General features: G+C 49.5%; 2 protein-coding genes across 3 annotated transcripts; both read right to left on the reverse strand.

The window, feature by feature from the left end:
• Window positions 1-353: 353 nt before the first annotated feature.
• Window positions 354-10054, reverse strand: LOC141473116 (argininosuccinate lyase-like). The gene is made up of 16 exons (XM_074160443.1): window positions 9998-10054; window positions 8070-8264; window positions 7029-7112; window positions 6633-6689; window positions 5966-6063; window positions 5241-5318; window positions 4849-4926; window positions 4382-4434; window positions 3887-3949; window positions 3501-3615; window positions 2782-2866; window positions 2549-2608; window positions 2205-2288; window positions 1860-1940; window positions 1028-1134; window positions 354-590 (listed from the first exon to the last, which is right to left on the reverse strand). The coding sequence occupies exons 1-16, from the start codon at window positions 10007-10009 to the stop codon at window positions 440-442; spliced, it is 1401 nt and encodes a 466-aa protein (XP_074016544.1). The 5' UTR covers window positions 10010-10054; the 3' UTR covers window positions 354-439.
• A 2828-nt stretch (window positions 10055-12882) lies between these two features.
• On the reverse strand, window positions 12883-21310 carry LOC141473115 (argininosuccinate lyase). Of its 2 annotated transcripts, none has more exons than XM_074160442.1 (16): window positions 21254-21310; window positions 19585-19779; window positions 18662-18745; window positions 18278-18334; window positions 17924-18021; window positions 17195-17272; window positions 16657-16734; window positions 16460-16512; window positions 16041-16103; window positions 15672-15786; window positions 14952-15036; window positions 14714-14773; window positions 14370-14453; window positions 14086-14166; window positions 13606-13712; window positions 12883-13120 (listed from the first exon to the last, which is right to left on the reverse strand). In XM_074160442.1, the coding sequence occupies exons 1-16, from the start codon at window positions 21263-21265 to the stop codon at window positions 12970-12972; spliced, it is 1401 nt and encodes a 466-aa protein (XP_074016543.1). In that variant the 5' UTR covers window positions 21266-21310; the 3' UTR covers window positions 12883-12969. The 2 variants fall into 2 exon arrangements, with proteins under 2 accessions (XP_074016543.1, XP_074016542.1); XM_074160441.1 differs by having other exon boundaries at window positions 12970-13120; window positions 21248-21265.
• Between the last annotated feature and the right edge of the window lie 1949 nt (window positions 21311-23259).

Consider the following 23259-nt stretch of genomic DNA (forward strand, 5'->3'; position numbering starts at 1 on the left):
GGGTTGACCTGTTGGCTAAGTTCCAGCGCTGGGGGTGAGCAGATTTTTTTTCTTGCCAGAAAGAAGGCAGAGAAACATAATCCTAGGAGGAAGGCATTGATAGCTGGAGGTGTGGAGTGTGTTGCAGATGTTGTACCAAGCATCTCTCTTTGTCGACACACACAAGCCTCCATCAACATATGCACTGACACTCCTGCTGCTCTCTACCTACTGGGGCCCTAGAACTTTACCCTCCGTAGCCCATCTCCACTGCCAGGTTCACACACCAGTGACCATTACCCCGTGCCTCACAAGGGCTGAGGAAGCCCAGCTCAACTTTGCCCCTAAGAAGAAAGACGCAAGACGGGAGTTTCAGTGAACTACATACAACACAGTGTTTATTAACTCCAGATTAGTGTGATAGGCACAACGCTGCATCCACGGGATATCTCCCCACACTCTAAGCTTGTTCCTTCAGCTTCTTCAGCAGCTCCCTCAGCTGCTCGATCTGGGCAGTGACGCTGCTCTTGGCGGTGCCGCCCATGGCCGTGTACTGCTCCACGCTGTTGACGACGTTGAAGACCTGGGAGACGTCGCTGCCAAACAGGGGGCTGGGGAGGCAAAGAGAAGACGTGTCAGTGGAGAGTGCTGGGTGCTGTGGGCTGGCTTTACATGCTGACTGCAGAGAGGGTGAGGGAGTGGAGACAGAGCCTTTTTCTGAGGGGAAAGGCCTCTTGCAGCCCTGCTTCTGCACTTCTAGTGCCTGGCAGGAGCTGCTTGGGGCAGAGCAAAGAGTCAGCTCTGAGGGGAGAGTGAGGAAGTTTGGAGCTAAAGTCCTGTGGAGGGCTGGTGTCTCCAGATCAGGGCATGAGTTTCTTCCAGTCCCTCCCTATAGCTGCTGCCCGTGCCTCGGTGGATCTGCATGGTAGGGATGTTGTCCCCCTTCAGTTACTTCAAGCCCGGCAGTAGTAGCCAGGAAGGCCCATATGAAGGGAGGCTGATACCTGCCTGTTGAGGGGAGTCATGGCAAAATAATCGTGATACAAACCTGATGCTCTTCAGGTCATCCAGGCTGAGATTGTTGATGGTGGTGCCTTTAGACTCGGCGAGGTGGACGGCCTTCCCAGAGGCAGTGTGGGCTTGTCTGAATGGCATCTGCAGTGAGAAGGAGAGGCCGCAGTCAGTGACCAGGCAACTGGGGTGCAGCCTCAAAGGAAAAGGGGCATGCTTTGTTTGGAGAAGAGGAGGCAGAGGGGGGACCTCATTGCCCTCTACAACTATCTGAAAGGAGGTTGTAGAGAGGTGGGCGTTGGCCTCTTCTCCCAAGTCAATAATGACAGGACCAGAGGAAATGGTCTAAAGTTGCAGCAGGGGAGGGTTAGATTAGATATTAGGAAGAATTACTTTACTGAGAGTGGTCAGGCTCTGGAACAGCCTGCCCAGGGAGGTGGCGGAGTTGCCATCCCTGGAGGTATTTAAGAAACGTGTAGACGTGGCACTTCAGGGCGTGCTCTGGTGCCCAAGGTTGTTGGTTTGTGTCTGTTTGTGGGTGGGTGTGGTGTGTGGTGTTTTGTTTTGGTTTTTTTTTTTTTTTGTGTTTTTTTTTTGTTTGTTTGTTTGTTTTGTTGTTTTTTTTGGTGGGACTTGGTGATCTCAAAGGTCCCTTCCAACCATGAAGATTCTGTGATTCTGAAAAAATGGAGGTGCTGTCTTTGTTGGTGGGCTTGTTTTCACTTAGGGCAATGCCATGTGAATCCAGGTTTGTTGACCCAGAATGATCATCACCTGGGGACAGAACAGAAGGCCTTATCTCAGGCCCTCACTGAACAATATTATACATCCCAAGAAATCACAGCTCCAAGTCTTCCTCTGATACTTACTCCTTTACGAACCAAGTAGAGAGCCAGATCAGTAGACAGCATCTCAGGGCTCAGGGCCTTCTCCATGTTCTCCTTGTTGATCTGCAGAAAGGAGGGTCAGAGGGAACATTGTCATCAGCTCCTGCTTGGGGACACGATAGTGGTCTCCATGAGGGGACTTAATCTAGAAGGGACCCAGCTTTAAAACGACCCTCTGACCAACTGACATTGGGGGGCCATAATGAGCAGTATGGGTGGGCCACTGAAGAGCCTTCATCTTGGGACCAGTCTAGAGCTCTCTTCTGTGCTTCACTCGCAGAATGTGTCCCCCAAACCACGTTCAATAATGAGAGGCTGAAGCCTTACCTGGAGGGTAGAAATAACTCCAGTGGCAACCTGGAGCACAGCATTCAGGGTGTCCACAACATCAAAGACAGCCTCCTTGTCCTCCTGCATGAGAGCAGAGACGGAAATTGCTATAAGTCAGGCTGATGCAGCCCAAAAGCCCAAGAGCAGCCCAGCCAGCAGAGCAGGCACGTCATCCCAGGGGCTTCTGCTATGGCTGGGGTGTCAACTGCAGCGTGCCGTGCCTCAGCCCCTTTCTCAGTGTCCCACACAAAAGCAGAGAAAGGTAGTGGCAAGACTGCTCAAGAGAAGAAGAGGTGTGTGTCTGCTCAGAGAAATGGAGTGAAACCCATCATGTGTTTTACCTGCAGGTCCTTGTTGTAGGTGCTTGGAAGTCCTTTGAGAACCATGAGAATAGCAGCCAACTGGAGAGAGAAACAGGTGAGGCAGTTAGTTCTGGGAAGAGAAGCACATTGCCCCAGCAGAGGCTCAGACCCTAGACTGGGCACATTCCTGTACACAGAGACAAGCAGAAACAAGATCCTGCAGCCCCAGTATGAGCATTTTCCCATCCTGCTTCTTTCTTTAGCAGGCTCACCCGTCCGAACACACGGCCAGCTTTGCTGCGGATCAGTTCCAGACTGTCAGGGTTCTTCTTCTGAGGCATCAGGCTGCTCCCAGTGCTGAAAAAAAGGTGTTTGGAGTGTAACAGTGAGTAAGACCCCCAGTCCCTACTGACACAGGTCATGCAACATACTGGTCCAGTACTCCAAAGTACTTCCAGTACTTCACCTTTCTAGGGCGAAGGAAAGCTGTGAACTGAGTTTCTCATGTTTCTCAAAAGCAGAACATTTGTTTTTGCAGTCTTATCTGGAGCTACCACACAGTCCCGCCTCTCAAAGAGGAAGCAAAAAGGAGGCTTCCCCACCAGCCTCTCCATAGCTCATATCAACAGGGCAGCCTAAGTTTTGCTGTGAACTCAGAGAGGGAGGGCTGTGATTGTGCCACTCTGAGAGACAGGAAGTCTGTTAGGATTGCAAATCCGGCTGGTCAAGGGAGGCGTTTGGCTGGCATTCCCAGCAGAGGAGGAAGTTGTCTCTGCCAGCACTTGCTGGGGAGGAGTGTCTGCTGAATGCAGAAATAAGTGGTCATTACTGAGGAGTATTCACCCTAAGGCTGCATTTCTGCCAGCTTTCTAATGCTGTGTCAGCCTCGTGCAGCTGGGAGACCCCAACCACTGTCTTATTCTCCCAAGTGAGGAGAGCTGTGGAGTGAGGAGTGAGGGAAGGGCTCTCTTCCCAGAGACGAGAAACCTACCTGTAAGCGTCAGAGAGGGTTAGAAATCCAAACTCGCTGGTGCTGTAGATGATGAGATCTTCAGCCATCTTGCTAAGGTGGATCATCAGCAGGGTGGCAACAGAGAGGAATTCCACTGCAGAGAAGGCAGGGAATCAGCAGGTGAAGAAGGTGCTTGTTTGCTTGACAACCCAGAGAGCCCTGACTCATATTTAAGTGTGAGCAAACAGATTTTCTGTATAAATCATAGAATCACAGAATTTTCTACGTTGGAAGGGACCTTTAATATTTAAGTACTTCCTAGTGAGGGATTTCAGTCCCCTTATTAAAGGAGGTCCCCTGGGAAGGTCTCAGAAGAGACCAGCTTCTAAAACAGTGGTGGGAAAAAGGGATTGAGTTGTGCTTACCCACAAAGTCTCTCTCGCTAACGGCATCCATGCTGTTCAGGCTGATGGAAGCAAAGTCCAGCTCTGTAAGGAAGGTGATGGACAGAGGTCAGGCTTGGCATGACTAGAGCTTGACTGCAGCAGGATGCCCCAGCATGCAGGTGACTGTGAGCCCTCGAGTTGTCCCAGGAACACAAACGTGCTGAGCAAGGGTTTGTTATTAGCCCCAGGCAGCCAGTGTACAGCAGAGGCGGTTCTGTTTATACTCCCACCCTACAGGCATCTGCTGTCTCATAGTAGTAAAAAGCCTTCTGGCTTTCTGAGTCATTAGGAGCTGCCTCCCACCCGTTTCACTGAGCATCAGATCATACTCATTTTTAGTATTTATTACCCTCCATCCCTATGTTAAGGTGCTGCAACACATCCAAAATAACATCAGGACAACGTATCAATGCTTCCACAACTCCGAGATATTATGAGTAGCCCTGTGCCTCTCAGTCATAGGGAGACATTTACCACTACGCAGAAGTTCTCTATCGATTTCCAGTGGGTTTCCAGCCAGAGCACCGCTGCCAGGGAAGAAAGAAACACAAGTCATGCCTGCACACTCCAACCAAAACTGAGCTCTAGCAGGCAGTAATGACACCTTTCTGAAAGCTTCCCTCCCTCGGTTCTTACTGGTGTCACACAGAGTAGCCTTTGGCTCAGCAAACTCTCAACTCTTGACTAAACCAGAAGTTCCCTTCCAAAGAGGAAGGTTTGCTTGATGAAAGCCTTGTAGTTCTTGATTTCAAGGAGGGAGAAGAACAGTATCTGTGGTGAGGAATCTTCTCTTTGGTGAGAGAAGCAAGGCTTGTGCCCTCACAGCTCTGCAGCACATATGGCATACCAGCACTAGTGGTTCAGGGGATGTAAAGATCTGCCTCTTAGCCATTTCACAGAGCAAAGTGAGGCTCAAGGATTACACAGAAAGCAAACTTTACCTTCCTAAAGGCAAGACATTGATCCTCCTCTTTGCCTCTCCCAGGCGCTCAGAATCACGGGTCAGTGCGACAGCATGGCTAGGAAGAAAACATCAAGACAGATGAAGCACCTGAGGTCAGAAAATGTCACAAGGACAAAGAGGTAACTCTGGCAAAAGGATGCAGTGTACAGGGAGTCGGCATTCGCTGCCCTCTCAGTGCTTGAGTCCCAGGTTGGTCCCAGAGCCACCCAGGAACACGGGGAGCTCCTGTTCCAGTTTTTGCAAGGTTAGCACTGGTTTGTCCACTACCCTGAGCTGCCTCCTCAAAGGATGATGCGCTTCTAGGCTCCAGCTGAGCAGGGCCCCAAGGGTGGAGAAGGCTTCCTCCAGCCAAGTGTGAAAGGTGGTTACCTGAGCAAGAACTGGCTCCATCTGATGGGCTGAGCTTTCTGCAGGTGGGTGTAGCCAGGCAAGATAACATCGATTTCTCTGCATTGGAAGGAGAGAAAGAGGTGAGCAGGATAGAGGGCAGTGGCAGGAACACTCCAGGGTTTCCTGGCAAGGTCACAAAGAGAACTTCTTTAGCCTGTGTTGTGATGAAGCTGGTCTATGTCTTCCTCTGCCTGTCACCTACTACGTAAGCCCACTTAGGTAGGGTTTGGATCTCCTGCTCTTCCGGTCTGGTGTGTCTGCCCTAGGCCTCCCTGGAAAGTTGCCTGGTACAGTCATCTCTCAGTGGCAGGCAAAGATTCCCCAGTCCACCACCGTTTGGGAGTGTTATTGGTGAGGAGGAGAGTTAGACAGGGAGTTATCACAGCTGAGCTTTTCTCATAAGGAACAACTTGAAACACGTTCAAGTTCTCCACTCCTTCAGATGGATTTGTTGCCTTCTAAAATCTTGTGTGGACCTCCCCCCTTAGTTCCTTTGCCAGGATACACTGGGGGGAAGAGGAAGGTCTGTGATGTGAACTGTGGAAAAAGAAGATCCGTTGTCTTTCCCTGTGCTGTCACCCACTGCCTGTCTGTAACTTCTTTCACAGATCCTGCTGCTGCCCTGGTTGATGTCAGTCAAAGAGGAAGCCTGGAAGTCTCCTGCCCCTGAAAGGCCAAGGCCGTGGACACAGAAAAGGACTTACATGGCAGCGCGTTCCACCAGGGTCTTAATGAGCTGCAGGAGGTGAGTGGAGATGACAGAGAGGGAATTCTTCATGAACAGCTTCAAGTCAGTCACAACCTGCGTGAGATTGGCCATGGTCAGTCAAAGTAGAATGTGACATACTTTGTGACCAAATATTGTTCAGCAGAAAGCCTTGGCAGAGTTATCCCCTCCTTGTTCTATGTGATGGGAAGGGGTATCTTCCTCTTACCAGATGTGTCCCTGGTCACTGATTTGTGAATGCCACTGAATCTTGCTTTCCATGAACAGAACCAAAGCCCATTCTTTTCAGTGGACTTTTTGGGTATTGTCAACTTTGGATCAGAAAGTCCCCAACTGACACAAGTTCGTCATCAGTAGAAGGACTGATCCTGAAAGATGCACGGCACCCAGCCAGTAAAGTCATGGTTTCTGTAGGCTTTCAAAGGGATGTCAGTGGACGTTTGTGGCCTTATACCACTGGGAAGCCATCCTGCAGAGCCCATTCTCCTCTGCGGATGAGTGACATCACTGTCACTAGTTTAAAGCCCCAGGGAGTACATGCTGGAGAATGTCAGGGCAAGTGAAAGATGGCATAAAGAAATTTGATTAAGGAACTGGGGTGAAGGAGGCATGGAAGGAGGAAAAACAACCAGTTTGGTACTTACCTGATCATTCCTGCTTCTTCCAGTGTGCAGCTTTCCAGCTATGTCACCAATCAGCTCCTGAGGACAAGAGGAGGATTTCTATCAGTGTCTCTGTATTCTAAGGAGGAAACTCCACATGAGCAGACCTCCTCCCTGCCTGGAAGGGATTCAGCTCTAGGATCCTGTGAGTAGCCATGGGATCTCTTCTGGGGAAGGGCAGGTTTGGGTTTTATGCTTGTACAAAACGCATAATAAAAACACTCTTCCACAAAAGGGGTCTTGGAGACACTTGATTGTCCCATAAGGTTGAAGTGCCACAAGGTCTGGAGGAATTTCACAGTGGGAAGGAGATGCATGCACTTATCATCAAGCAGATTTAGCTACAACAAAGGGAACAAGAGGTTAGAGGACCCAAACCTTTAGTCTGCGTTCGTTGGCAGTGTGGATATCCTCATCGCTCTGTTTCAACACAAAGACTCCTTTAGACCATTCCTCAGAGATCTACAAACATCAGCAGAAACACCAGTCAGCCACTACTGTTACCCACGCATGAGGCCTGAAATTGTCCCCAGTGAATACCAACTTCTGCCATCCCAATGGAAATGAAAGTGTTCAGTCTCACATGAGCTCTGACATTCCTGTTCTTTCAGGGCAAGGCTGGCTGCTTCCTATATCCTGATATTCTACACTGCGCTTAGTGGGATTCATCTGTCTACTGTGATGATCCTGCAGTGTGATGGCTATAGGAGGCTTTAAGCAATGCAATGAGAAAGTGACCTGAAATGTCAGTGATTGCCTTAGTGTTGTCCACAATGGTTTTTCTATATGAACATTGTATAGAGTCACCAGTGTCTGCGGTGGGTGAGCAACAACAATGGATATTTTTAAAAAGTGCTTTGTGCTGACTTCTCTTCACCCCTATAGGTTGCTATGCATGGCCTTCTGCTAACTCGGGCAGCCAGACTCAAAAGGATCCCAAGTGCCAGCAGAAAAAGAATATTCCTAACTCATACTGAAACAATTAATGGTGGTTGTTCAGTCTGAGGAGGAGGGCACACCTCATTGAGTCTGAGCACAACTCACTGAGGCAGTGGGGCTGCCATAGTGGCATTGACAATGTGCCCACCAGGGCACCAGGCTGTCACTGGGGGCTTGTCAGCTTGTTCCCATCCTACTGCTGGGCTTTGGTGCCTTTAGTGGGATGTAATTGGAGCATCGATGCCCTGCCTGTCTCCACGTGTACTGAAGGCAATACACATGGGCCTGTCATGTCCATGATTTAGTACAGCATTCCCTTTCACAAAGCACTTCAGCACATGCCTAGATCTAAGGAATAGGACGTGAAAAAACATTTAAAGATGTTTTTTGTTATAGCAAAAAGGGAGGCTACTACAGATGTTGTGAGATAAGAAGCCATTCTTTCCAGCATGTATGACAGTTTTTGAAGGAAATAAATACCTTTTCCAGGCCACTCAGGATCTTCTCCAGCTCAGTTTTAGATAGGATCCCAGCCTTCTCCAAGGCTTTGGCATAAGCCATGCTCCCCTGGATGTCAACTTCAGCCAGTCTCTGATCAGTGGTAATGGAAGCATTGAGAATCTCCATGACTGGATCTGTGCTTCCACTGAATCTTCCTCCCCACAGTTTATTGCCCTGAGAGGAAGAAGTAAATTAAAAGGTGTAATAACTTCAGTTCTAGTGCTATGCGTGTAACATCCAGTGATCTGCTTATCCAGTATAAAGGCCATGTTCAGCTATGTCTTTTCAACATGGTAGCACTGACCAGAAAGGCCCTTGGATTTCAGGTCCTTTGGCAAGTAGTTGAAGAGGTGGAGAACATGTCACTGTCACTATTATTTAGCCCTTGAGGTGTCAGGTCGGTCTCGGGAATCTCTCAAGCATCTCCAGAGTCCATGATGTGCTTGCAAGTTTTGGCATAAGATTAGCATAAAACTGATTAAGGTGCAGAATCCAGAAAGGGAGGCCTGCGTACCTTTCAGCATCAGGAATGTTTAGGAAAATAAATCAACAAAAAGAAGGTTTTAATACACACAGGAACAAAGGTTGTCTTTCTACACAAACCAGCATTGATACAGTAACCTCACATGCTTGAATGTGTCATCTACGTAGCTACTACACTGGGTGACCAAGGACAGGTACACAATTCCAGCCACGCATCACAGCAGGGCGTGTGTAAGCTTTTTTCACCACTGATTCAGCAACTCAATGGCTTCACTAGCGAAGAGCCATGTATGTCACTTGATCAGAAGCTTTTTTGCTTGCCCTGGTAGCCCCCTGAAGCCCTAACTCTGGCAAACATGCACCGGAATGGGTAGGAATTTTACTCGTGCGGAGACTTTACAACTTATCCAAGATTTCAAAAGCAACTCTGCAACGCTGGCAGCCACAAAAAAAGAAATGGGAGAACATTTAAAGGAAGGGGAAGGGCCTAAATACGAATGTACTTGATTATTTAAACACCCCTGTGGGTTCCTTCTGCTGTTGTACGCTGTAGCTACCGTGGACAGCAAGAACCTGGCCCAACAGTTTGCAAACTTATCTGTGCCAGGGCTTCCTTAGCCAGACAAAGCACTGTTGAGTAACCTTAGAAACTTTTTCCCTAGTGACTGTCTCCACACGTCTGCCGATCCCCGCTGAAACAACATGCCTGAGAGGACAGCAGGAGAGAGCCTACGGAGGTAAGAGTGTAGGCACGTGGTTTTTGATATCTGTAGGGCAGCTTTGTCAGAAAGCTGAGGGAAGGCAGAGGAGGGAATCAGAATTGAAAAAGAAAAAAGTGTTAGAGGTCTTCCTCATGCATCTGGTCCCCACAGGATGCTAAATTAAAGGCCAGTACCAGAGGCTAAGCGTTTAAATGGGGAACAGGTCCATCTAGGTACATCTTCAGTATTAGGGGTTTCCACCAAAGTAAGAGGTGGGTCAGCAGAAACGTTGCAACAGATACATTTGCAATCGGGAAATCAAAACTGAAAGATTAACTTTAGCTAGCTCCCGGACTAGAGAAGTGGGTAGTACAGTCTGGCAGCTGATGGGCACTTCTCTGCAACCCGGAGCACAGGAGGCCAGGGTTGCAGTAGCCATTCGGAAGGCAGAAAGCGTGACTGGCCAAGATGACTAGTCACGTCTCACCTACCAGGCACAGAAACTGAAAATGCAGCTTTTGTACAGAGAAATGTTTACACAAGCTGCTGAAAGGTACCTCCTGCCTAAACGCAAGTCGGTGGGAATGAAACGCGTCACTTATTAGCGTCTCTCGGGGAAAAGCCTGAAGGAAATGGCAGGAATTTAGATTTTAACTCAGTTTTGCTGACGTCTGCCAGAGCACCCCGAGACCACCCTGCTGGAGAAGCAAAGTTCATCCTCACCTCGGCTGCCATTTCGGACGACGTTTTGCTCGTTTGTGCGGCGATCCTGACAACCGGTGCAACCTGTGGAACAGCGGGGAGAGGTGAGGCTCTGCCGCCGGTCCTGCTCCCGGTCCCGGTAGGGGTCCCGGGTCCCCGGTCCCCGCTGCCCGCCCGGCCCCGCTCACCTGCCCGGCCGCGCAGCCCCGGCTGGTCGCTCGCCGCTCCCCAGCCCCGCCGCCCCGCTTTTACACGCCTCGGAGCGGGGCTGGCGGCTCGGCCCGCCCCGATGGGGCGGGGTGTCCCCCGGGACCGGCCCCGCTCCGGTCCCCCCCCCTCCCTTCATGCAGGGCGGGGGTGTTCCTGCTGTGCCTGGGGGAGTGTGCTGCTACGGCATATTTTTCTCTCTGTGCACTGTCAGAGCCTTTGAGCGAGTGCAGGAAGTGCATCCCAGTTTTCTTGTCCCCTTTCGGGTTTTTCTGCTCTTTAACGAGCCCTGTTGTCTCAGGACTGTAGGATAATTCAGGTAGGAAGGGAGCTAGTCCAGCTGTCTTTCCTATATTTCCTATGTCTTTCCTTTCTTTCTCTGTCCTGCTATTCATCCTCTTTCTGAGTTGAAGATGAAGGGCACAGTGGGATTGCTGCTTTCTGTAGCGGAGCAGACACAGGCAGAGTGACATGGCTAGCATCAGGCAGCTTCTGGCTACACAGCCTGAATGAGCAAGTACCTTTTGCAGCTGTGTTTCCAGTGTGCTGCCTTCAGTATCGGTCCAGAACAAGGCTCAAACTCTCAATCTGGATTCATAGCCAACTATTAATTCTCTGCTTCTCATACTCTTGCTCCCACTCCTAAGTGGGCGTAAGTGATTTCCTGGCCACAGCAAACCTATCTGGAGAGTGAGACACAAGTGCCAAAACAGAAACACAGCAGAAAGTAACAGAGCAAACACAGAGGTTGTTTATGGAGTGGTGATTGAAATGTGCTGTTCTTTAAATGGCAGGAGAACAGATCAGGTTTAGGGCCAGAATAAGGGGAGGCTGAGGTTGAGGGGAAGTGTTGAAGAAAGGGAAGTTCTGTTGCTGGTTCTCGCACGCGTTTAAAGCACAAATACTATAAAGGTAGGATGAGACCGCTTTGTGTCTCCTGGGGTGCTTCGTTAATGGCAGAGATTTAGCTCCTGGTAGTTAGTACTGTCTGTCCTACAGCCCTTAACCTAAACATGGTGAGGCAATGCTTGTGCTACTGCCATTACCTGCGTGGGTTACAGAGACTTGCAGGACTGAGTCAATAATGTGTTGCTGCATCAGCGTGGAGGGTAGGGTGCTGAGCAAAACGCCAGCTTTAAAATGCTGTGGCAGAAAAGAGATTGTCCATGGCAAAACTAGTGCTACTGTGCTACAGGTTCAAGCAGGTTTAGTGTTTAATGAAAATTGCCTCACCTTCCCTGTAGACAACTGTTCTTTCTCTGCCTTTTGAATCAAGTAGCAGGCATATTCCATCCTGAAATCACTGCAGAACAATAGCGGAGAATAATGTTTCGAGTGTTTGTTTAATCAAATGTTTTCATCTGTTGAAAGACACAAGGTTGCTGCATTCTCATTCCCCAAGTAAGGCTTTTCCTTTTTTCCTTTATTCTGATTATATTTTTCTAAGGACAGAAGGAAGATAGAATATGATTTGTAAGAGGCATCCAGCCACACCAGTCTCTTCAAGCGTTCTGCCCCAGATGGCTTGGCGTGGGTCACACAGAGGAAAAAGCTTGACCTGGGACCATGCAATCCCTGTGCTTTGGTGGAAACCAGAGCCAAAGGTGGTTTTGTGATGGGCTGGAATGACCAGTGGGCTGACCTGCTGGCCAGGTGCTGCCTATGACTATGCAAGCTTAGGTGTGAGGTGGTGAGGAGACTCCTTTTGGCCACTTATTTTCCCCTGTCAGGAGGCAGGCAGGCAGGCAAATATACTCCTATGAGGAGGGCAGTGATAGCTGGAGATGTGGCATGTATTACAGATGCAGTATCAGTTATCCTTCGTGCACATCCACAAGTCTCCCTCAGCACATTGTATAGCCTGCTCTGGCACTGCTGGACCCAGCCTTGTGCTGCATAGAGTCATTTAGTTTGGGAATGACCTTTAAGATCATCAAGTCCAACTGTTAAACTAACACTACCAAGTCCACCACTAAACCGTGTCCCTAAGTGCCACATCTACACGTCTTTTAAATACCTTCAGGAATAGTGACTCAACCACTTCCCTGGGCGGCCTGTTCCAATGCTTGACGACACTTTCAGTGAAGAAATTTTTCCTAATATCCACCCTAAACCTGTCCTGATGCAACTTGAGGGTGTTTCCTCTCATCCTATCACTTGTTACCTGGGAGAAGAGACCAGCACACACCTCACTACAACTTCCTTTCAGGTAGTTGTAGAGAGCAATAAAGTCTTCCCTCAGCCTCCTTTTCTCCAGCCTGAACAACCCCAGTTACCTCAGTTGCTTCCTATAAGACTTGTGCTCTAGACCCTTCACCAGCTTCATTGCTTTTCTCTGGACATGCTCCAGAACCTCAGTGTCTTTCTTGTCGTGAGGGGCCCAAAACTGAACACAGTATTTGAGGTCTGTTCTCACTGCTGAGTGGTGCTGAGTACAAAGGGACCATCATTTCCCTAGTCCACCAACCTCCCATTCAAGAGACACATTTTCAAGTCTCTTGTTGTAGACAGACACTCCTGCTGCTCTCTACCTACCAGCCCCCAAGAGCTTGAACACCCCATAAACCAGCTCCACTACCAGGGAGGGGAAAGAGCCCCCCCATTCTTTCACACCAGTGACCATTGCCCTGAGCCTCACAAGGGCTGAGGAAGCCCAGCTCAACTTTGCCCCTAAGAAGAAAGACGCAAGACGGGAGTTTCAGTGAACTACATACAACACAGTGTTTATTAACTCCAGATTAGTGTGATAGGCACAACGCTGCATCCACGGGATATCTCCCCACACTCTAAGCTTGTTCCTTCAGCTTCTTCAGCAGCTCCCTCAGCTGCTCGATCTGGGCAGTGACGCTGCTCTTGGCGGTGCCGCCCATGGCCGTGTACTGCTCCACGCTGTTGACGACGTTGAAGACCTGGGAGACGTCACTGCCAAACAGGGGGCTGGGGAGGCAAAGAGAAGAGGTGTCAGCGGAGAGTGCTGGGTGCTGTGGGCTGGCTTTACATGCTGACTGCAGAGAGGGTGAGGGAGTGGAGACAGAGCCTTTTTCTGAGGGGAAAGGCCTCTTGCAGCCCTGCTTCTGCGCTTCTAGTGCCTGGCAGGAGCTGCTTGGGGCAGAGCAAAGAGTCAGCTCCGAGGGGAGAGTGAGGAAGTTTGGAGCCAAAGTCCTGTGGAGGGCTGGTGTCTCCAGGTCAGGGCATGAGTTTCTTCCAGTCCCTCCCTATAGCTGCTGCCCGTGCCTCGGTGGATCTGCATGGTAGGGATGTTGTCCCCCTTCAGTTACTTCAGGCCCAGCAGTAGCAGCATTGAAATTCAGGCCAGGAGGATTTTGGGTTTTTGAGGAGGGACACCATAAGGAGGCCCATATGAAGGGAGGCTGATACCTGCCTGTTGAGGGGAGTCATGGCAAAATAATCGTGATACAAACCTGATGCTCTTCAGGTCATCCAGGCTGAGATTGTTGATGGTGGTGCCTTTAGACTCGGCGAGGTGGACGGCCTTCCCAGAGGCAGTGTGGGCTTGTCTGAATGGCATCTGCAGTGAGAAGGAGAGGCTGCAGTCAGTGACCAGGCAACTGGGGTGCAGCCTCAAAGGAAAAAATGGATGTGCTGTCTTTTTTGGTGGGCTTGTTTTCAGTTAGGGCAATGCAATCTGATTCTGGGTTTTCTGGGGTGTGAAGAGGGTATGCATTAGGAGGTAAAACTCCACCTTTAATTACTACCTAGTCCACCTGGGAGCAGTTCCACTACTTGGGATACATGTAAAGAATGGGTTTCCAGCTTTCGTGTTTGTTGACCCAGACTGTTGGTCACCTGAGGACAGAATAGAAGGCCTCATCTCAGGCCTTCACAGAGCAGTATTCTGCATCCCAAGAAATCAGAGCTCCAAGTCTTCCTCTGATACTTACTCCTTTATGAACCAAGTAGAGAGCCAGATCAGACGACAGAATCTCAGGGCTCAGGGCCTTCTCCATGTTCTCCTTGTTGATCTGCAAAAAGGAGGGTCAGAGTGAGACATTATCATCAGTTCCTCCTTTGGGACACATTAGCTGACATTGGGGGCCATAATGAGCAGTATGGGTGGGCCACTGAAGAGCCTTCATCTTAGGACCAGTCTAGAGCTCTCTTCTGTGCTTCACTCGCAGAATGTGTCCCCCAAACCACGTTCAATAATGAGAGGCTGAAGCCTTACCTGGAGGGTAGAAATAACTCCAGTGGCAACCTGGAGCACAGCATTCAGGGTGTCCACAACATCAAAGACAGCCTCCTTGTCCTCCTGCATGAGAGCAGAGACAGAAATTGCTATAAGTCAGGCTGATGCAGCCCAAAAGCCCAAGAGCAGCCCAGCCAGCAGAGCAGGCACGTCATCCCAGGGGCTTCTGCTATGGCTGGGGTGTCAACTGCAGTGTGCCGTGCCTCAGCCCCTTTCTCAGTGTCCCACACAAAAGCAGGGAAATGTAGTGGCAAGACTGCTCAAGAGCAGAAAAGGGCTGTGTCTGCTCAGGGAAATGGAGTGAAACCCATCATGTGTTTTACCTGCAGGTCCTTGTTGTAGGTGCTTGGAAGTCCTTTGAGAACCATAAGAATAGCAGCCAACTGGAGAGAGAAACAGGTGAGGCAGTTAGTTCTGGGAAGAGAAGCACATTGCCCCAGCAGAGGCTCAGACCTTAGACTGGGCTGACTCTAGACTGGTTTCTTCTTTACAAAGAAACAAGATTCTTCAGCCCCGGTAGGAGCAGTTTTCCCATCCCGCTTCTTTCTTTAGCAGGCTCACCCGTCCGAACACACGGCCAGCTTTGCTGCGGATCAGTTCCAGACTGTCGGGGTTCTTCTTCTGAGGCATCACACTGCTGCCAGTGCTGAAAGAAAGGTATGTGGAGTGTAACAGTAAGACCCCTGTCTTACAGACACAGGCTAAGACAGGAGATGTAACATACTTGTCCAGCCCTCCAAAGGTGATACATAGGTCCCTGTACCCCAGACACCTTTCTAGGATGTAGGAAAACTGAGTGTGTGGAATTTCTCATGTTTCTCAAAACAGAGCCTTTGTTTTTGCAGTCTTTACTAGAGCTACCACATAGTCCCACCTCTCAAAGAGGACGCAAAAAGGAGGCTTGCCTCCAAGCCCATCCGGTGTTGGTATCAACAGGGCAGCCTAAGTGTTGCTGTGACCTCGGAGTGGGAGGGCTGTGGTTGTGCAGCCTCGAGAGACAGGAAGTCTGTTAGGATTGCAAACCTGGCTGATCAAGGGAGGCCTTTGGCTGGCATTCCCAGCAGAGGAGGAAGTTCTCTCTGCCAGCAGTTGCCAGGGAGGAGTGTCTGCTGAATGCAGGCTTGATTGAGTTACCAGAATCAGAAATAAGTGGTATTCACCCTAAGGCTGCATTTCTGCCAGCTTTCTAGTCCTGTGTCAGCAGGGAGACCCCAAACACTATCTCATTCTCCCAGGTGAGTATAGCTGAGGAGAATTACTCCCCAGAGCCCAGAAACCTACCAGTAGGTATCAGAGAGGGTTAGAAATCCAAACTCGCTGGTGCTGTAGATGATGAGATCTTCAGCCATCTTGCTAAGGTGGATCATCAGCAGGGTGGCAACAGAGAGGAATTCCACTGCAGAGAAGGCAGGAAATCAGCAGGTGAAGAAGGTGCTTGTTTGCTTGACAACCCAGAGAGCCCTGACTCATATTTAAACGTGAGCGAATCATAGAATCACAGAATTGTCTACCTTGGAAGGGACCTTTAATATTTAAGTACTTCCTAGTGAGGGATTTCAGTCCCCTTATTAAAGGAGGTCCCCTGGGAAGGTCTCAGAAGAGACCAGCTTCTAAAACAATGGTGGGAAGAAGGGATTGAGTTGTGCTTACCCACAAAGTCTCTCTCGCTAACGGCATCCATGCTGTTCAGGCTGATGGAAGCAAAGTCCAGCTCTGTAAGGAAGGTGATGGACAGCGGAGGTCAGGCTTGGCATGACTGGAGCCTGACTGCAGCAGGATGCCCCAGCATGCAGGTGACTGTGAGCCCTCGAGTTGTCCCAGAAACACAAACGTGCTTAAGTGTTACACTGACTGGGGCCTTGGTTATTAACCCTAGGCATCCAGCATGGAGCAGAGGTGCCTCTTCCTGCTCCCGCCTCACAGGCAGTGCCTGTCTCATTGCAGTAAGAAGCCTTATAAAAGAAAGGCTTTGGCTCCTGGACAGTGCCATTGGGAGACATATCAATGTTTCCCTCCCTCCTAGATATTACAAGTAGCCTTGTGCCACTCAATCAAAGGGAGACATTTACCACTACGCAGAAGCTCTCTATCGATTTCCAGTGGGTTTCCAGCCAGAGCACCGCTGTCAGGGAAGAAATAAACACAAGTCATGCATGATAGCCTGCACACTCCAACCACAACTAAGCTCTAGGAAGCAGGGAAGATACATCTAAAGACTTTACAGAGCAAAGCAAGGCCCACTGATTACACAAACAGTAGACCTTACCTTCCCAAAGGCAAGACATTGATCCTCTTCTTCAACTCGCCCAAGCGCTCAGAATCACGGGTCAGAGCAACAGCATGGCTAAGAAAGGACATGAAAAGACATGAGAGATAAAGCACCCGAAGTCAGAAGATGTCACTTTTGTTCCCAAGCAGTATGCTGCCATGCCTGGAGCCTGGAAACCCCTCTTGAACAGAAAAGGCTTGAAGTGGAGACTGGGCACTCAGGCCCTTGGAAGTGGAACAGCCATCAGCCATACAAGCTGCTCCACGTGACTCCAGTAGCTGAGGTGTAACACTGGCCAAAGGATGGAGCGTACAGGCAGTTGGCATCCTCTGCCCACTCAGTGCTTGAGTCCCAGGTTGGTCCCAGAGCCACCCAGGAACACGGGGAGCTCCTGTTCCAGTTTTTGCAAGGTTAGCACTGGTTTGTCCACTACCCTGAGCTGCCTCCTCAAAGGATGATGCGCTTCTAGGCTCCAGCTGAGCAGGGCCCCAAGGGTGGAGAAGGCTTCCTCCAGCCAAGTGTGAAAGGTGGTTACCTGAGCAAGAACTGGCTCCATCTGATGGGCTGAGCTTTCTGCAGGTGGGTGTAGCCAGGCAAGATAACATCGATTTCTCTGCATGTGGAAGGAGAGAAAGAGGTGAGCAGGATAGAGGGCAGTGGCAGGAACACTCCAGGGTTTCCTGGCAAGGTCACAAAGAGAACTTCTTTAGCCTGTGTTGTGATGAAGCTGGTCTATGTCTTCCTCTGCCTGTCACCTACTACGTAAGCCCACTTAGGTAGGGTTTGGATCTCCCGCTCTTCCGGTCTGGTGTGTCTGCCCTAGGCCTCCCTGGAAAGTTGCCTGGTACAGTCATCTCTCAGTGGCAGGCAAAGATTCCCCAGTCCACCACCGTTTGGGAGTGTTATTGGTGAGGAGGAGAGTTAGACAGGGAGTTATCACAGCTGAGCTTTTCTCATAAGGAACAACTTGAAACACGTTCAAGTTCTCCACTCCTTTAAATGGATTTGTTGCCTTCTAAAGTCTTGTGTGGACCTCCCCCCTTAGTTCCTTTGCCAGGATACACTGGGGGGAAGAGGAAGATCTCTGATGTGAACTGTGGAGAAAGAGGGTCCGTTGTCTTTCCCTGTGCTGTCGCCCACTGTCTGTCTGTAACTTCTTTCACAGAAGATCCTGCTGCTGCCCTGGTTGGTGTCAGTCAAAGAGGAAGCCTGGAAGTCTCCTGCCCCTGAAAGGCCAAGGCCGTGGACATGGAAAAGGACTTACATGGCAGCGCGTTCCACCAGGGTCTTAATGAGCTGCAGGAGGTGAGTGGAGATGACAGAGAGGGAATTCTTCATGAACAGCTTCAAGTCAGTCACAACCTGCGTGAGATTGGCCACGGTCAGTCAAAGTAGAATGTGACATACTTTGTGACTTGCCACTTTTGTTGCAAAGTAAACCCCTCCTTGTTCTGTGTAATGGGAAAGCACATCTTCCTCTCATCATTTGGTCATTTTGATGTAATAATGCCACTATATCATGCTCTCCAGGAAGAGATCCAAAGCTGTTCTGGTCTGACGTCTCCTGAAGTGAGGTGGGGGAGGAGTACAAAGGGGAAGAAAAAGATTCAGTACATACCTGATCATTCCTGCTTCTTCCAGTGTGCAGCTTTCCAGCTACGTCGCCGATCAGCTCCTGAGGACAAAAGGAGGATTTCTATCAGTGTCTCTGTACTCTAAGGAAGAGTCTCCACATGAGCAGACCTCCTCCCTGCCTGGAAGGGACTCAGATCTAGGATCCTGTGAGTAGCCATGGGGTCTCTTCTGGGGAAGGGCAGGTTTGGGTTTTATGCTTGTACAGTGCCTCTTCCGCAAAAAGGGTCTTGGAAACACTTGATTGTGCACCTGGGGTTTCAGTGCCACAAGGTCCGGAGGAATTTCACAGTGGGAAAAGGTGCATGCACTTAACGTCAAGCAGATCTAGCTACAGAGGAACGGGAACAAGAGGTTAGAGGACCCAAACCTTTAGTCTGCGTTCGTTGGCAGTGTGGATATCCTCATCAGTTTGGGTCACCACAAAGACTCCTTTAGACCATTCCTCAGAGATCTACAAACATCAGCAGAAACACCAGTCAGCCACTACTGTTACCCTGCTGCGCATGAGGCCTGAAATTGTCCCCAGTGAATACCAACTTCTGCCATCCCAATGGAAATGAAAGTGTTCAGTCTCACATGAGCACTGACATTCCTGTTCTTTCAGGGCAAGGCTGGCTGCTTCCTATATCCTGATATTCTACACTGCGCTTAGTGGGATTCATCTGTCTACTGTGATGATCCTGCAGTGTGATGGCTATAGGAGGCTTTAAGCAATGCAATGAGAAAGTGACCTGAAATGTCAGTGATTGCCTTAGTGTTGTCCACAATGGTTTTTCTATATGGACATTGTATAGAGTCACCAGTGTCTGCGGTGGGTGAGCAACAACAATGGATATTTTTAAAAAGTGCTTTGTGCTGACTTCTCTTCACCCCTATAGGTTGCTATGCATGGCCTTCTGCTAACTCGGGCAGCCAGACTCAAAAGGATCCCAAGTGCCAGCAGAAAAAGAATATTCCTAACTCATACTGAAACAATTAATGGTGGTTGTTCAGTCTGAGGAGGAGGATGGTCATATCACTCTGAGCACACCTCACTGGGGCAGTGGGGCTGCCATAATGAGCACTGACATTATGCCCACCAGGGCACCAGGCTGTCACTGGGGGCTTGTCAGCTGGTTCCCATCCTACTGCTGGGCTTTGGTGCCTTTAGTGGGATGTAATTGGAGCATTGATCACCTGCCCAGAATTCTTCCTAGTGTAATGAGGGCAACTCAGGGAGGCTACTACAGATGCTGTCAGATAAGAAGCCATTCATTCCACCATGCATGACAGATATGAAGAAATAAATACCTTTTCCAGGCCACTCAGGATCTTCTCCAGCTCAGTTTTAGATAGGATCCCAGCCTTCTCCAAGGCTTTGGCATAAGCCATGCTCCCCTGGATGTCAACTTCAGCCAGTCTCTGATCAATGCTGATGGAAGCACTGAGCATCTCCATGATTGGATCTGTGCTTCCGACAAACCTTCCTCCCATCATTTTATCCCCCTGCAAGTAATGAATTGAAGAGGCATGTTCAAAACTTACTGATATATTCCCTAAAAATCAGTTAATATCTGTCCCACTCTTTATCCAAGCAAACCTGACGACATAATCAGGCATGTTTTTTCTGTGCTGTAAAAGTACATTAAAAAAGGCATTTAAAAGGTATAAAAGCTCTGGACTTTAAGAGGTTTGGCAAGTAGTTGTAGAAGTGAAGAACATGTCATTGTCACTGGAATTTAGCCCTTGAGGTGTCACGTCTGGCTCAGGAATTCTCCAAGATATTTTACTTCTGCAAGACTCCAGAGGGAGTATGTCCTCTCCTTGAAAATGAATATCAGGGCATATGGTGCAAGATCAGCATGGATCTCCCTTTTAAAGCAGCTGCTGATCACTCACCCTTTGATAGTCTCTAGGCATGGGAAAAAAAGGTAAGGGAGTCAGGGATATAGTGCTAGCTAGTATCTACTGTGCCTTGAAAGAATAATTAATAAAACCCCACTCTTTTAGGGAGACTATAAGAAAATATTTGGTTGACAAAGAGCTGTGGGGCCACAGCTCTAAAACAAGCCACGTGCTCTAAAACAGACCTGTAACCATGAAGTGTTTGAAGTTACCGTTTGAAGCATCTCCAGAGTCCATGATGTTCTTGCAAGCTTTGGCGTAAGATTAGCACAAAACTGGTTAAGGTGCAGAATCCAGACGGGGAGGTCTGGGTTACCTTTCAGTATTACAAGTGTTAGGGTAAAATGAAAAGGAAAGGAAAAAGCCCTATGGCCCCAAACTCTTCCCCCCCGGAAGGTCTCCGAAGCAGCGCGGCGCCGGGACCATGGACAGCGGGCGGCGACCGGGGCCAGTCCCGTGGCTGGTGGCCACCGTCCGGCGGGGCTGGGGCCGGTGAGCCCGGCGGCCCTTTCCCCAGAAACTGTCTGAACCAGCCCGCCTGCGAGCAGGAGAATCATAGAATCACAGAATCATTTGGGTTGGAAGAGACCTTTAAGATCATCAAGTCCAACCGCGGGAAGGGCATAGGCACGGGGCGCTGGAGGTCTGGTTTTGAAGCAGGTTTGTCAGTAGGAGCTGTGGGGTGAGAATTGGAGTTGAAAAAGCAAAAGTTTTGCAGCTCCTGGCTGGGAAACGAGTCCCCTGGGGCGAGTGGCAGAGGGAATGGGGTGGGCAAGGCCAGTGCTGGGAGCCAAGCACTTGGATGGGGAGGAGGTATCTCAGTATATCTCCGAGGTACCTGAGTCTATCCTCACTGCTGTGGGTTTTCACCAGAATCAGAGGTGAGTTGTCAGAAATATTGCAGCAAATATGTTTGCTGTCCCTTTCTCCATTTAAACCCCAGGAAACCAAACCAAGTAGCAAGCAGCACCAAGAAGCGTGGCACGTTGCAGAGCTGGGGTCATCACACGGTTGAGTTTGCAACTGCCAGAGCACCCCGAGACCACCCCGCCAGAGAAGCAAAGGTCACCCTCACCTCGGCTGCCATTTCGGACGACGTTTTGCTCGTTTGTGCGGCGATCCTGGCAACTGGTGCAACCTGTGGAACAGCGAGGTGAGGTGAGGCTCTGCCGCCGGTCCTGCTCCCGGTCCCGGTAGGGGTCCCGGGTCCCCGGTCCCTGCTGCCCGCCCGGCCCCGCTCACCTGCTCGGCCGTGCAGCCCCGGCTGGTCGCTCGCTGCTCTCCGGCCCCGCCGCCCCGCTTTTACACGCCTCGGAGCCGGGCTGGCGGCTCGGCCCGCCCCGATGGGGCGGGGTGTCCCCCGGGACCGGCCCCACTCCGGTCCCCCCCATCACACAGCCCCCTTTGCCCATCCCACTTCTCTCTGGCCTCCGGCCCCTGCTCGACCAGGGAATGATTAGTAAGTCAGGGAGAGGAGTTCCTTTGGAGGCAGGGATGGTGCAAGGAGGAGGGTTGGGAGAGATGCTCTCAGGTTACTTGTTAGTGAAGTTATTGGTGTAGCTTTAGGTAAGTGTTCCTGCAGCATCAGTGTCTTCTGTGTGGTTTCCCTGACAGTTCACCTCTTTTTCTGGGAATATTCTTGTAGTGAAAGAGTCACATCACTCTGTGTCATACCCCTCTAATGAGTAGTCTTTGATATGAAAGTAATTGACGTGATGGCGTGATCATCATTGCTGTGTCCCTGTTGCGACCCCAGCAAATACACAAGAATAAAACAGATGGGAGCTACTTGCTCTTTTCCCATTTCTGTGTGGGTGAGACTTTTCACCCCACTTGTAAGGATGTTGCAGCTCCAGCTTTGGGGCTTCCCAGCTGTCACCAGTTGCATGGGGTCATTCTTGCCAAGAGGCTCCTGTGAGCCTCAGACTGTGGCCGTGGGGTGAGAGGTTGTGCCCGGCAGCCTTGGCAAATAGCCCATATCGTAAACTCATCAAATGCTAAATGTAAAGAACAGATTTAAGATACAGGAGAGCTTTGGGAGCAGCAACTCGCAAAGCTACGGCTCAGCACCAATTTCTCATTAACTCCTCAGACACAGAGCACTTTTCTGCAGCTGCTCCACAGAAAGCAGAACACTTGCTGGTTCACCTTGCGGAGTGTGCTACTACAGTATAATATTTTTCCATCTGCATGGTCCAAACCTGTCCCAGAGCTCAGGAAACATATTCCAACTTTCTTGTCCACATTTCGTTGGGTTATTTTCTTTCTTTTACTGACCCTCTTGTGCTTTTCTACTGCTCTTCTCTCAGTTCTGCAACTTACCTCCTTTTCCTTTTCACACTAGGAAACAGTGCTTGATCATTTTGTGATCATGTTCCTTCCTACTCTGAAATCCCTAATTTTAACTGCTTTTCTTGTCTTATTCACCTTTTAGGAGCGTCCTTGTCCTTACTCTGGGCTTTGACAGGAGATTACTGGTGTGTTGGGAAAATAGTAAGCACTGAATTTATAACCAGAGTGAATCTATGTCAATAAGATCTTATTAATCTATGTCTGATATTACATGTGGCAAGGACGCGTGCTTTCACATGGGATCTGTCAGCAGTATCACTGTGTGTTTAGCAAACTTCATAGGGATTAGTTTGTTTGTACTACGCTGCTTAACTCCTGTCCCAGTTTATATCTAGGAGATTATTAATTCTCTCTTTTCCCATTTTTAGATTAAGCAAGCAATAACTATCCTTTCTGTATAATCAGCAATGCAGAATACCGAGTGATATTTTTATAATAAAAATGGAAGTGAAACTGTAAATCCAAGCAGAGGTCATTAATGTAAAAACAAACATTGAAGACACAGATTTTCTTAAAGGCACTTGGAGCTGGAAAGTTGAACTTTTTTGAGGGGAAAACAGTGAAATAGTATTGCAAAGCAGATTTTCTAATATACACTGAAATGTATTCTCATTACTGTCTTCTCCCCATCATCTTCTTTCAGTATTTTGTTTGCTTAGTGAAATAGAAAGGTTAACCCCCAAAATCCCCACCTCACAGTTAAATACCAAGGAAGGTCTGAGAGAAAGG

Source organism: Numenius arquata, chromosome 18 (genome assembly GCF_964106895.1).
Source record: "Numenius arquata chromosome 18, bNumArq3.hap1.1, whole genome shotgun sequence".
Taxonomy (NCBI): Eukaryota; Metazoa; Chordata; class Aves; order Charadriiformes; family Scolopacidae; genus Numenius; species Numenius arquata.